At 41.5% G+C, this 14,880-nt stretch overlaps 1 protein-coding gene across 5 annotated transcripts in view; it reads right to left on the reverse strand.

The window, feature by feature from the left end:
* Window positions 1-658: 658 nt before the first annotated feature.
* Window positions 659-14,880, reverse strand: part of zmynd11 (zinc finger, MYND-type containing 11) — a 30,285-nt gene continuing 16,063 nt past the window's right edge. For 3 of the 5 annotated variants that reach the window (XM_026150693.2, XM_026150696.2, XM_026150695.2), the window contains 12 exons: window positions 10,282-10,443; window positions 9,886-9,963; window positions 9,055-9,147; window positions 7,889-7,976; window positions 6,679-6,734; window positions 6,456-6,533; window positions 6,111-6,229; window positions 5,631-5,919; window positions 3,913-3,987; window positions 2,984-3,262; window positions 2,707-2,892; window positions 659-2,000 (listed from right to left, as the gene is read on the reverse strand). In XM_026150693.2, the coding sequence (XP_026006478.1) occupies window positions 1,878-2,000; window positions 2,707-2,892; window positions 2,984-3,262; window positions 3,913-3,987; window positions 5,631-5,919; window positions 6,111-6,229; window positions 6,456-6,533; window positions 6,679-6,734; window positions 7,889-7,976; window positions 9,055-9,147; window positions 9,886-9,963; window positions 10,282-10,443 (1,626 nt within the window). In that variant the 3' untranslated portion in view covers window positions 659-1,877. The remainder of the gene's footprint in view (window positions 2,001-2,706; window positions 2,893-2,983; window positions 3,263-3,912; window positions 3,988-5,630; window positions 5,920-6,110; window positions 6,230-6,455; window positions 6,534-6,678; window positions 6,735-7,888; window positions 7,977-9,054; window positions 9,148-9,885; window positions 9,964-10,281; window positions 10,444-14,880) is intronic. The other 2 variants (XM_026150694.2, XM_026150697.2) reach the window with 2 other exon arrangements.

A 14,880-nucleotide genomic window follows, 5' to 3' on the forward strand; every position in this document is an offset into this window, starting at 1 on the left:
GAATAAAGTGTAACAGCCTGATTAGCTGGTGATCATTGGGACAAATATTGCATGTTGCTGTTGGAGAAAGCTGATCTCTTCAAACATTCGACTGCTAAAACACAGCACGTAGTGCATACAAGGATGGAGGCTTCGTTCACAGCCAACAGCACTGAAACTACAGGGCTGCCCACCATGTGAGAATTCACAGCGTCTTATTTTTCATATGTTAAAGGAAAAAGGCAACTTGGGGTAAAGCAAGTTTCTCTCATCTTTCATAACTGAAGAAACAGTCAAACAAAAAACAAACAAACAAAAAAAAAAATCCATTAAAAACTGGCAATTTTATTGCCCCATCAAAAGAATTCAAATAAAAGTGATTCTAAGCACCGTAATTAGACATCAACACTCAACACTGAGCACAGGGGGAGGAAAAGAAAAAGTTTGATCATTCATATTTGCATATTTTTTATATTGGTCCATCCATTATCACTTCTTTATGGAGACCAGACGTCTGGTCGTTTTTTCCTGCTCGTTTTCCCTTAATGAATGAAAAAAAACTATGAAACTATCTACATGCATGTGGCCTCACTGGGTGAGAGGATGAGAAGAAGAAACGGGCACCGACCACCAACTACAGCATACGCAGTGAAAGAGTCTCATAGCTAGTCACTTCAGATTAAAGGGGGGAAAAAAGATGATGAGGAATCTCGAGTGTACGTCACTAGAAAAATGACACTGATGACGCTCCGGAAAATATACATCTTTTTTTTTTTCCTTTTTAAATACACTGCAGGAGGGCGAAGAGAGGAGAGGAGTCGCCGCCAGATGTTCTCAGGTAGGTTCATCAAAAGGTGCGACTTTTTTTTGGCAATATTACAAGCATTTGGGTTGTTAAGAAAATGAAATGTGCAAACAAAAAAACTAAAAAGAACCAACAACAAACCACCCAACAACAAAACTGTCAAATCATGTAACCTCTCTAAGATCCAGCTCAGGAAAGATTGCTGTACATCCCCTCGGCTTCAGTACAAACTCAAAACTTCCTGGTTTCATCCAACTCATAAAAAAAACACAGTCTAGTCCCCCCAAAAAAAGAAACCAAAAATGTGCATAATTACAATAAAAATCTCTCATGGAAGATTTTTTTTTTTTGGTCGGCATCTTTTAAAGCCGACTTTTTGACCCTGTTCCCAATAAGTGACTTTAGGACAATAAAATTTTCGATAAAAATGGTAAAAGGTGCTATCCACCGCAATCGATTCGTGAAAAGAATAAATTGCATTAAAGTCAGCGAGCCTTTTAATCCACAATTTAATGTTTTTTTGTTGTTTTTTTCCTTTTTAAAACCGGTTTTCTGTATGAAAGCGGAGTCAGTCTGATGCTGCGATGGTGCTTACGGTACCTTTTTTTTAAAATGTTCTGTAGGATCGACGGCGTGCGCTTTGCTGCATTTACAGTAAGAAAAAGGTTTCTTTTAAAAAGTCAGGTAATAAAATGTATTCAGTTAATGCTCACCTGTTCCTACACACTTAAATAACACATTCTCCAACACAAAATTAGCACTTCAGTAAAAAAAAGAAAAGAAAAAAAAAAGAAGAGGGAAAAAACAAGGTCATAACTCGTTCGAGTCATGCTGTTGAACAAACTGTTCACTGTTCAGAAAAAATAAAAGCGTAGAAAGTAAAATCAATACAATGGGTACATTAAATAATAGAAACAAAACCGCTCCGCACGCACAAAAAACCATCGGGTCCACAAAGTTTTCAGGAAGGCAAGTCGAGAAGCAGGAGGGAGAAGAGTGTTTGTGTTTGTTGTAGACACTGACTGACAGGAGGAGGCGAGGACAGAGCCAATGGCGTGCTGTGTAAGGTCGGGTAGGGGCGGGGCTTGTTCATTCATCTCTTCCTGCGGCAGGTTCGTTTGTGGTCGGCGTGCCAGTGCTCCTGCTGACATTTGATGGAGCAGTACGAGGTGTTCCAGCAGCAGTGGTACATGGCCTCCTCCTCGCAGTTATAACACTGCAGGCACAGGAAACAGCCAAAGGTAAACAAAAACAGGTAAACAAGACCTCAGCTGCTTTTTTCTATTAGTGCCTACTCTGTTCTTCCGTTACAATTTAGTACCTCCTAATGTGGTCGTTGTCATAGCAACACGACTTGATATGTGGCTCGAACGCAAAGGTGGACGTCGAGGTGAGAATATACCCGCTGCTGTGTCTGAATTTTCGTCAGATTCTGCGAACATGGCGTCATTTTTTGTAGCCTTTTCCCTCGTAGCTGGTTTTCAAAAATGGCGGTTTAGAGAACCAGACGCTCGCATGTCTGCTTGAGTGACGCTGCTGACCAGCCAATCGGTGGCATGCAGGCTGACGCCGTCACATTTCAGTACCTGCTCAGACAGCGGCGAACTGAGCGGCTCCGAGTAGGTACTAATGGAAAAGGAGCTATAATAATAATAATAATAATAATAATAATAATAATAATAATAATAATAATAATAATAATAATAATAAAACAAATATAATACACTGGTTCCAGGTTTTTTCTTGTGATGACCTTAAATCTGCGTTTTAAATCACTGACACTGGGATTTCTTTGGGTTGTGAAAATCATCTTGGACAAAAAAAAAATTGGAAGATTGTGTTTGTGCGTTTTTATAACTAATAAAAGAAGAAATCTTCTTTATATTCAGGCACACTTTAAGCTCTCGGTTAACTGAACTCACCCACTGCTTCTTCTTGGTCTGGGAGATGAGCTGTTTGTGTTGAGCCACCAGCTTCTTCACCTCCTCCACCAGCTCCTCTTTGCACTTCTCCTTCACCTGCTTACATTTCCTCTCCATCTCCGCCTGAGCTCCAGCCACCGCCTTACTCACCGCCTGGCGTTTCTCCTCCTCCATCTCTGCACGGAGCTGTAGAGAACACGCACACTTAGGTTTGGAACTGGTCCAAAGTGCTCTCCATCATTAGAAGACAAACCCGAGTCGTTTCATACAAACGCACCTTCTCCAGAGCTTCTCTGACGACCCTCTCCGTCTCCCTCTTGTTGTCGGCCTTCATCATCTCCTTCACGTCGTTGAAGACCTTGGTGTACTTCTCGTGGCACATGTTCTGACAGGCACCATCGCTGTTGGTCTGCGTGCCGCGATGCAGCGTGCGCGGCGACCCCCCGTTGGCCTTCTTGGTCTGCGTGGACACCGACAGCTTTTCTGGCTGCTGCGGTGCCGACGACACCGGGATCTCCTGGCTGGAGCTGACGGCCTCCATCTCCGGCTCCGGGTCCTAAGGGAAAGGATGTGATGTCTCTTAGAAGAAGTGACAGCAGGATGCTTCTGTGCCAGCTGTCACACAGATTCCTCCATCTTGGCCTGCAGCTGGTTACAGTAGTTCCTGCTCAGCTATAAGCCACTCTAACCAGAAAACATGAGAGCTGAGAGCTTGCAGCTCCAATCCAGGACAGACAAAATCTGAAGTATCAGTATCAACCTGGATTTCTCTTTGAGAAAAAAAATTAATGCATTTAAAAAAAATGTATTCCTCAAAAATAACTTCAAGCAATTTGAGCACAAACCCTGTCTGTCTGCAAATGTTTGTTCCGACCACCGAGGAGCTTTTGCATTCTTGATTTAGAAATTTCCACCCACTCGTTGCTGCGGATCGCTTCAAGCGATGCTGAAGTGGTTCATGCTGGATTTCAAAGTCTGCTTTTGATCACTGCCCTGAAGAACCCACTCATTTCTTTTACTTCACTTTCCTGCACAACATTTGCACCCACAGCTTGCTGGGATTTAGTGAGATGTCATGTGTCCCCTCTACATAACCCCAAATCAGAATATTTCCACCCTCATGCTCATGCCATGTACTTAGCATATAGCATCAGGTTATAAATCAGTTTGCAGCCAAAGAACACAAAATATATAACAGCTGCTTACACTGACTTCTTCTTTGGGCTCAACCGTGTGACTCCGACGGCTTTTCTTTGCCTTGGGCTCCTGGCTGCCTTTGAGCTGGGGGGAAAAACAGAAAGGGTCAATAATCAGTGAGTACGCTGGCGTCCCAGCAGGCTTTCTTAAATGATGACAGAAAAGATGGAAACAAAGGATATTAAAGAAAGTAGTTTAAAAATAACCTTTAAAGGCTGGTAAAGACCGTTTTAAACAGTTCACAGATTATCATCATGTCTAAATCAGTACTCACAATTAGACTAATTTAAGGAACTCGGGATCTAATAAGGAATTTCTCATAAAACAAAAATCTACCAAAACGAAGTCAATAAAATTTTTATAGCTGCTTTTTAAGTGTATAATTCATGTATTAACCGATTTAAGCATTACAGTTACTGCTCCATAGAAAATATCTGATTCAAGTTTGTTTCCATGTGTCCTTAATAGTTGTGTCAGTATGATTTATGTTTTATTAGCCTCATAATTTAAGGATTTGCATCCAAAGGAACTCTGAAAATTACAAAACCCTCAGCCAACAATGTAGCAGTTCAGCCACCAGAGGGCACTGTTTGTTTTATTTTAGTCTAATCTACCCGAGTTGGGTTTATTTTAGTGCCAAGTTGTGTTAAAGTTTTATTGTGTTTGTTTCCGTAACTAAACTTTTTTTATTTAATGCAACAGCTTTTGGTTTGGTAAGTTTACGATCAAACTACCTGTCGCTTCGGTGTGTTTAAGCGTTTTAGGACGAGTTTGAGGCGTGTGGTCGCTCTAAATATAAAAGGTGCTATAGAAGAGAAACCCTCACAGGAAGTGTAAACACGACTCAAGGTCAAGTTGTGAATGTTTGCATCTTTGGGTACTGTGTAGAAACTTATTAGCCCTTTGTGACGAGTTAGACCTGATTAGGATATAAACTAAGCTTTTTCCTGTTATGTACTTGTTATTTTTAAAGAAAGCATGTCCTCATATGGGCCAGTGCATTTATTTTACAGCAACACAGTATAAAGTCACTACTGACTCTATACTAGTACGCAGAGCTGTGAGGAACTTAGTTTGTTCTTTTGAACTACTACATTGTTGCAGAAACATTGTAAACTACACTGCACACCCAAACCTCAAACAACTTCATTCACACAAACTGGAACATTACTGGGTCAACTGTCATAGTTTTCACATGATGAAAACTGGAAACAAAAAGGGACAAAGCATTTATTCCCAGAGGTTCGACTATCCGGTCAAAAATGTTAATGCTGCTCTTTTCATCCAGGGAAACTGAGAACCTTCCAGGCCTTCATGTCAGCTTCAAAACCCTCATTAAGTTTTAAGGAGGGCTTTGAAACAGAGACAGCATTAAAAAGCTATTTTTGAAAGTAAGACACAACAAAAAGATTGTTTCCGGGTGTACAACTGATACTGGGCCCATCCAGGGTGTACTGGAGAGGTGAATGTCTCAGCATGTCACTGGAAAAGCTCAGTAGACAGCTGGAGAGAGGGAGGTCAGGCTATCTCTTCTTTCTCTGCTGCCGCAACAACCCCGAAGAAAACGAACAGAGGTTTTTGAAAGCGCAGGAAGTATGCAGACGTGGAAGACTAACGGAAATCAAAACCCCATGAAGACATTCTCTTGGCCGTCTTTGGCCTCCAACATCTTATCCTGTAATTCACAAAGTAGAAAAGGGGATTAAAAGCGTGATGGCTCCACTTACATGGCGGACCTGCTCATTGCTGGTGGAGGAGATGCTGGACTCTGCTTCGTCCGTCCGCTCCATCCTGTCCGTCCTCACGCTGCCCTCCTCCTGCTGCTGCTGCCGCTGACTCTGTTGGTGTGGCGGGCTGCCGTCCTCCATCTTCGTTTTCCAGAAGCGTCCTTCCTTCAGGAAGCTCTGGTACACCTCCAGCTCTTCACACGCTTTTTTCCAACCATTGCTGCGCTTCACCTGCAGCTGCTGCACGCTCACCTTGATGTCCTGGATGTTCTCTGAGGGGATCCACGCTCTGCAGGCCAACAAAGAAGAACAACCATTACGATTGACAGGTTTCAAGCTCTATTCAACTTCAGTTTAGTGTTGAGAAATGATTTTAAAAGTAATTTAAAGTAAGAATCTGGTGTAAAACAGTCACGGCATGCGGCGCTGTCTGAAAACAATCAGAGGAGTCATGCTGTGCTTTGTTATAGTTGTGCTAACCTCTGGTGTTGATGTCCAAAGAAGCGTACGTCCACCTGGTTGTCCTCTCTCTGCAGGACTTTGGCTGGCCAGTAGCCAAAACCTTTCATCTTGGCCCAAACCAAGTCATGGCTGGGGCTCTGCCACGCAACACAGAGAAAACTTATCAGGAACAAGATGCAACAGACGTGATCAGCTCATTTACAGAGATCGTTCTGTAAATGCAACAGACATTCAGCGCACAGTAAAGCTGCATTTCTCAGCTGCCGTCAGCACAAATATTTGCACGAATAAAGATCATTTTTCTGCTGCTAAAAAGAATAAAGTGGAAATTTAGCCTGTTGAAGCCACTTTGTTTATACTCACACAGGGATAACAGAACCAGTTGTCGGGCCGGGCGTTCGACAGGTAGAAACAGTTCTTGCATAGCAACAACTCATTCAACTGGAAGACAGAGAGAGTGGGAGGAAAGAGAAAGGAGTGCTCATTGTCCCAAAAAACACATCTCAACTTGTCACTAATTAAAGTTAATGAAAGGAGCTCCAAACTCCAAACTGGAGTGTAAGAGGAAACGATAAAAAGACGATACCTCATGACACGTGTCACTGAAGAGCAACCGTGCAATCTCGGCCTGGTCGCTGTGAACTGCAACATACAAAATAAGACAGCAAAACCTCTCAGTCTGGTCACATCAAGGTTAATACAAGAAAAATCCCAAACCTCAACTAAAACATCAGGACATGAAACACTTTGGGTAGTGATAGTAAACCTAATGGTTTCTGGTGTTAACTCCAGGTTTGATACTCAGTCTGGTTTTTGGGATCACTCTGAATTCAAACCCAGCAGGCGCTGCTGTTAAACAATATTTTAATGAACATCCAAGGAGAAATTGTGAGGTTTAATAATGTTCTGCAAGTCATCTTGTTGTTATGGTTCTTTTTTGTTTTTTAGCCTAATGAGTTCAGCTCGTGGAGACAATTCTCTAAAGCTTCATTGAATGTATTTAAAAACAAGCATTTGTTTCCTTGTTTAAAATTTGAGATTCAGGGCTTTCAGATTATCAAATAACAAAATTTTGTTGAGCCGTAAAAGCTCGACACGTGTTACCGGTGTGTTAATTAGCCAAACATAACAAGTAAAACTCTCTAATGTTAAGCTATAAGCAAACCAGGCCACAGTCACATGACTTCAGCACCACCACCAGCAAATCCTGTCCTCTGTGTGAGGACATCAAATGTCCCCAACAACTTACAGTCTCAGTCTGACACTTGCTGACATTCATCCTCTGATAAAAGCTACAAAATTCAGTTTGTTTTTTTAAAACAAGGCGAAATTGTCTAAAGCTAGAATTAACCACAGATCTTAAGGCAGCAAAACAAACAAACAAACAAACACACAGAAAACCATTTCAGAAGCGAGGCAGATTAAAAGGACTTAAATGTCCAGGTGTACCCTGACTTTCATCCCACCACAGCTGGGACAGGCTGCAGCATTCCTACAACTCTGACATGGATAAGTGGAAGAACATGGATGGATGGATATACTGAAAAATTGTCAAATTGTCCAAAAATGATTCCATGCATTCAATTTATTGATAAAAACATTTAAAACAGACTAACACTAAATTTAATATTCGTTTTATTAAAATTGAATTCTTGTAAGATTCACTCTTTTTACAAAACAGTCAACATTTGGGAACTTTTTTGCTTTTTGTTAAGAGGAAACAGGGTTTACTTTAAACTCCTCAATCTAAGGTCGGTGTGTTTCATAACCAGTATGTGGCGACACATTGAACCCACCTCCGTACAGTATGGCAGTGTTGTGAACAATCATCTGAGCGTCTGCTTTGAACTCTTCAAAAGTCTTGTACTTTCCTTCAGACAGATTCTGAAAGAGTCACAAATATTGAAAAGAAATTTATTCAGGAGGAGAACGAGGACAAAGAGTCCACTCACATGCTGAGTGTGTGTTAGGTGAGTGATACAAAAGAGGTTACCACACACACACACACACACACACACACACACCACCCCCCCCCTTGGCAGGAGCTGGATGTGATGCACGCCTTACCACAGCACAGCCCTGCCTGTCTGACCAAATCTTGCAAAATGGTTATTTGCAAACCATTCCCAGTACTTAAGACTCAAGTCAAATTTATTTGCATAGGGCCATTCCTCATCTTGCTAACTTTTTCTTGTGTTATGTGTTTGCATCACTGAACTGTACATAATACAATGTAACAAGTGTTCCTTTTAACATTTAAGGTTTCATGTTTGCTCCACTTGATCAGAGTCAATTTCTGTGGGGAGGAATTTGATCTTCCCCAATCAAACGCTGGTACCTATGTGAGTCCAAAGTCTTTCTAGCGCTGATGAGATGCCATGCTAAAGTAGCAGAGTTTTGAAAGCGGAGCAGAACAATATATTAGACAATACTGAGAATAGATTCCAGTGCACATACTTGGTTCCACCTCACAGCCTGAGAATAGCTTGACAAGGGTGTTAGTCCCATCACAAGCTGATTAGCTAATCAATAGTCATCTCAGAGAGCTCACTGGAGCGTTCGCTTTTCAGCGGAGAAATTACACAGTTTCATACCACGATGCCAGAACCCACTCAGGAGTGGATGAACTCAAAGTTCTGGACCCTGGAAAGTTTTTAGACTAAAACCAAGTTAAAAAAGGGGCTTCAATGTAATTCACAGAGATTACCTCCAGGTCTGTTGAAAAAAAAAAAAAAATGTGGAAAAGAAAAATCAGCTTCTAAACTAACTGATGTCCAAATCCAGCTCACAGAAACAAGCCTGACAACCCAGATGTTAGGAGAACCCAGTACATGATTCTGAAAACAGCCTTGAAATCACAACCTCTGCACAGTGAAGGTCAAAATGGCTGTGAAAATAACACAAATATACTTAATCAGACAAATGTAAGCGGAGCTGTGATGATGCCGAGCTCCACTGTTACCTCTTGGATGTTGGAGACGTCCAGTGCAGTGTGGATCAGTCGTCTGTACATGGGATGTTTAGTGTCTTTGCCTTTTTTGTTCAGGTCCACTGCCTGCAACGTAGACGAGGTGTAACGATAAAACGCAGTCTGATGTAGAAAAGCAGGGATGTGTTAGAGGAAGGTGACGGAGTAATGAAGGAGGGGGAGCCTGGGAGGTCTACATCGATAGAGGCAGCATGCGGGGTTAATGATGAGATTTAATATGCCTTTAAGAGGGAGACGGGGGGAAGATAAAGGAGAGAGGAGATGGAGGGACTGAGTGTGGGCATGGAGACGTAATGGGAGAAAAGATGAGAGGAAGGGTTGTATAATGAGGCCTTTTTTTTACTATTACACTGATTCAGCTCCATATTTTTATTCTCGGACTTGAAAACAATCAATATTTATCATTAGTTTTTCTGCAGCTCCTCAGTTGAAGTTCGCGTCCGTCCACCTTTTAAGCCAGCACTCTACTAATCGGCTGCTTCTCACGAGTAGACCGTTTAAACATTAGGTGGGCGGGGCTTCTGATGTCACAGCCAGAGCCGCGCGTGCCTGAGATGAAACGAAGCATTCAGAGCAGCCTGAAGCATGACTTTTTGGCTCACAGGAATTTCTCGCACATATGCTGGTCTTATTATTGAAAAACCTCAGCGTGAGCACCCACAGCTGTATATGTGTAACTACGGTAACGAAACAGGAGGAAAAAGGATTTGTAACATGCAAATCTTGTAAGCTGGATTTCCATAGTTAGGTTTGATGACAACAACAACAAAAACAACCAGGAGTAAAAGTACAAGCTGTTCTCACCCTCTCCTTCATACGCTGGACAATGAAGCGCAGGTATTTACACATCTCCTGTTTGTTTAAGTTCTTCTTTTTACTTCCCTGATGATGTGCAGAAAGAAAGAAAAAAAAACAGACAGACATCACATCACTGCAGGAAGTGTTCTGACAGTGTAATAGAAATACATTTCAATATTAAGTCATTATGGCCCCTGGCAGCTGTTAGAAAGGCAATATCCTGAAATATTAAAAGATAAAATCCTGTTGGAGAGAAACAGAAACGACTCTATGTGTGGAAAAAAAAAAAGACTAAGACTGTAGGATCATCTGTTTGTAAAGACCAGCCTTATTCTTAATCATCAAACAGCCCAGAATCTGTTCACTTTCTCACGAACGTGCTTGCACTCTTCGAGCACCCACCCTGCAGACGACGCACTGCCAGGGAGATCCTCCGTCTCTGGGCTTGCACTCGTCCGACAGACACTTGAGATGATAGACTCGGAAGCAGTTGTCACATGTTAGGACGTCACCCGGTAGGTGACACTCGAAGCAGTACCAGTCGTGGCTCTCCGTCTCCCAGTCCTGCAGCGAAGACACAGCAAAGCACAAGTTTGGGTGACCCCCCCCCTCCAACCCGCCAACCACAGCAGGGGAGGAAATGATTTTATTTTTTTTTTCCTATCCTCCATCCTTGATTAAAGCTAGCTCACTAGGATGTCAAGCAACAGAGCAGAGAGACCAGTTAATTCCTGAAAGTGTCAGGATTTGCCCCACTGAGAAGCATCAACCTGTTTACTCAGCACTGACAAGGACCATCAAAAGCCTCAATTTTATTGGTTTAGCGCGCCATCGTAATCAAGATTTCTATATGGATCCTACTCGTCCTTTTTCCTGATTTGATGTCTGCGATGTGACTCACTTTCGATTTTATATTTAATTTTTTGTAATTTATTGCTAGAGGACACAGGGGAGTCAGGTCAGATATAAACCCTAAGAACAAAAACTGACTGGTAACCTACAGGTAACAAAGTCTACTGCTTTTTTGCTGCTCATGTTCAGATATGTCTAGAAAATATATGCAAATAGATTCTAGCACATGTGACTGAATAGCTGGTGGTATGATTGTAATATTAGGAACACTCGCTTCCCGAGTGCATTGCAGCAGAAACTTTTAAATACATCATTTCATTTCATTCATCTGGGTGGAAATATCTTTCCTCTCAGAAAATATGTTAAGCTGGTTTTCAGAAAGAGCCCTTCAAGCCTTTTTCCCTCTTTTGTGGATATACAAGAATGAAAAGAAAAAAAGTGGTTGTGCCGAGTTCCTACAAGGTGTGAATGTGGTGAACGGCCTGAGTGATGAACACTACTACGGGAGGGAATCATTCGATTGTTCCTAGATAAACGCAAACAGGGAAGCGGCAGGGTAAAAATGCAGTTTATCTATAAATCAATGCAGCTGTTGAACAACTACAAAGAGGCTTCACAAATGCTAATATTAAAGTAGTGAAGGTTTATTTGGCGTTCTTAAATTATAAATTTATTATTTTTGTCGACCTTTCCTTTTCAAAACTTTTGTTTTAATTGCTTTTTTGTGGTTTGCTCAATTTTAATGAATGCCTGCTACTTCTCTCGGCAATTACTGGCTAGCCTTGGGGCCGGGCATCAATCCTCATTAGTAGGACCACAAACGTGTTTAAATTTCTGTAATGCTCTGTAATCTGGTTTTCTTATGCTAATGTGCAACATTTAACATTTCCCTGCGATGGACTTTAAGTAGAACTGCACAATACAGCTATTGCCATATAATTCAGCCATATTATTGTATCAGCCAATACCCAGCTGATCCTCCTCTATTCCCTGCTAAAAGTAACACAGTCAAGTCCGGCAATTTGTGACCGGTGACACAGTTTTTACGAAGATGGTGCAACAGATTAGAAATGAAATGATCAAGACTGCAGATTCTCAGCTTTAGCTCAAAAGTCTGAAAATAGAAAATACTGTGCTAACCACTGAGGGTGATTTTATTTTTCATATGATAACTTAAAGTTATTCTTGTCGAGTAAGAAGCCCCTGCTACGTCACCAGAAAGGAGTTTCCTCCTGCTTTTATTGAACTATAATTAAAAGTTGTGTTCATAGAGAACAGCCTGTGAATGGATGATGTGCAGGAGCATTCCACGGCGTATCCGTAGCATTCAGCAGGTCAACTGAGTTGCGCCGAGACGGGAAGTAAAAGCACTAGAAAGTCACGTACTTATCAGCCTGTCAAGAGTCCAACTCCTCCCACTCACAGCCTTGCCGACACAGTGGGTCCAGCAGGAGTCGTGACTGAGTGCAGCTCAAAAAAAAGGAAATGCAAAAAAAAAACAAACCCAAAAACAGCACTTCTATTTCTCTTGATTTCTTCTCCATGTGCTGCTATAGTTTAGGTTTTGAGGGGGGTGAAGCACACTGGCTAATAGCTGCAGCAATGACAAAGTAGTAAAGAGTTTCTGATGAGGTCTGTTTGCCTTCTGCTTGCTCAATACTGAAGAAAATCTTTTTAAGACTGCATTTTCCTAAACAATCCTGACAAGTCTTTAAACAAAAGACGGTAACAAAAATCGAAAGTGCAGGAGTGTAACCCGCTGCTTCATATAGGGGATGAAACTAGCCATAAAAACACCTGCAGGACTCATTTGTCCTGCAGGTTTTTCGCATTTCTATTTTTTTTAAGCATCTCTTTCGGACCTTCAAATGCATCTCACTGCATCAAAGTATATCCTAATCCCTAAAACTCATCTGTAGGAGCCAGGGAAGCAAAAGGACATCAGGAGTTACAACTGAGGATGAACAGCTCAATCCTTTGCAGAACTCTTTTTACTGGTGAAGTTTAAAACAAATATATTAGTGTTGGAAGAAGACTTTATGAATAAGCTGTTCTAGTTATGATCAACTGTTTGTTTAAGCAATTAAATACTGTTCTCCATCTGTAACTGTAAATAAGAATGTTTATCAACTAGCAAAAAAAAACAAACAAACAAAGGAGCCCTAATGTTGTTATGCCACACATCATTATTAATCGATGTTTAAAATAAGGCTCCAAATCGAGATGTTGTATTGCCTCGAACTCGAATGAAATAAGGAACTGAGGACGTATAAACTCAAAGGAGACGAGGAAAGAAAGTCAGAAAGTGATCCTCAGGTTTTACTTGCATCCGTTTTTTTTAAAAAGATTGGAATAATTTAATAGCTGATTGCACAAATTAATTACAAATTACAAAATGTAATTGCTGTTTTTATAATTTTATTCATTAAAAAAATAATAAATCTATGAACAAATTGATGGCGTGTTTAACAGAGCTGAAAATAAATTAAATCATTAATTGAAAAATTCTTTAAAGAACAAAAATTTAAGATAATTTTTTTTGGGGGGTTGGGGGGGGGGCATAATTTTCAATGAACCCCTTGAATTAAAGCTGAGAGTCCGTCTATCCCATCTCGCTTGCGTCGCTTTAAACCCACAGTGGTAATGCGCAGATTCAAACCTGCACATCTACATTGCCATTTCAGGCACATACAGGATCTCACCACTGTAGCAGTGATCGTGGTCAGACCACATATTTTCGTCCAAAGTTTATCTGGGAACAAAATGAGCTCACACGAAGTACAACCTCAAAGATTCCCAGCTGAACAGAACTGAAGGAGGGTTCAAAATTTAAGTCCGCGTAGATGTAAACACACTCTAAAAATCCATGCACCGATTCGTCAAAGGACTTCTAAAGCGTAATAGTCTCTTCACCCACACAAACACTTGAAAAACAGAGAGATGGTGCTCGTGTTCTGCTGAGTGTCAAGAGCCACTTCACTATTGTTGGACTGTCTGATGAAAGACAAGTGGCTGACTTCAAACAGCCAGAGCTCTGTGAGCCAAGGACACGACGTCTGTGGTTTCAGCAAAGTGACTTTTAACACAAGTGCGGACAGATTTGGGCCCAAGCACAACAGATATTATTACAATAACAACGTTTGAATACAGACTCGGCAACACCAACACTAAGATAGAGATACGACTATAAAACTGTGCTTAGCTAAAGTTCAACTCCCCCCAAAAAAAGCCTTTTATGAGTTCCAATCACAGACTTCTCTTAACCGTGAAGCGCTTCTTTGCTTTTTGGAGGGAGAAATGTGCCCCGACTATAAGCTGCCAAGGCGAGGGCTTTGAGAGCGATAGAGGAAGAACCGAGGCAGTGAGAGTTGGCTGCCTTTAGCTTTACTCTGGTTAACAGCTCTGTACTGTCAGTGTCAAGCTGGGACACTCCACAGAGCCGGGCAAGGTCGAGCAGCAGGGCTAGCATGCCTTATTGTGACCCACAAAAAACAACTCCAGGATTCATCTCCATTGTAAGGCTTCACTCCCAGCCTACAAACACAGATCCATCACTACAGCACCATCAGTGGGCATTTTTGTTTGCCTTTGAGCAGTACCACCATTACTGCAATGTCAAGTAGCTATGGTTTGTACTGCTGCCTGATGATAGTGACAACTGAATAAGTAGTCGTGACTACTTAGTTGGGTAGAAAACCCTGACAAGGGTTTTCACTGCTGATGGTTTTTTGGTTGCCCCAGTTAAAGCAACTAACAGAATAATGAGCTGACTGAGATAATTTATCTCCATTTCAGTGGCTCAGAGGATCAAAGGCTGCTAATGCTGGTTAGCTAAGCAGTGGCTTTTGTTACATAGGTTACCATGTTAAGCTAGCCCGCATCAAACTCAGTCAAGCTCAATAAGAATATCTGTGAATGAAAAATGTCTGTGTTGCTATGACGAACAAAGTCCTTTCTGTTAGCATTTCTGATCCTGTCTCTCTCCACAGGCCCAAGTAAAATGTTTATTCTCAGAGAGAAGCACTAAGTTTGAGTTTTTCCAGCTATCAGAGCAGTTTGGAGCCTATGTTCATAGCGTGCAGACGTTTTAAACCTTGCTAGGGAGGCAACATTGCAACAATGGCTACTTACTAATTAAAATCTCACAAA

Source organism: Astatotilapia calliptera, chromosome 18, assembly GCF_964374335.1.
Source record: "Astatotilapia calliptera chromosome 18, fAstCal68.1, whole genome shotgun sequence".
In the NCBI taxonomy this organism is placed as follows: Eukaryota; Metazoa; Chordata; class Actinopteri; order Cichliformes; family Cichlidae; genus Astatotilapia; species Astatotilapia calliptera.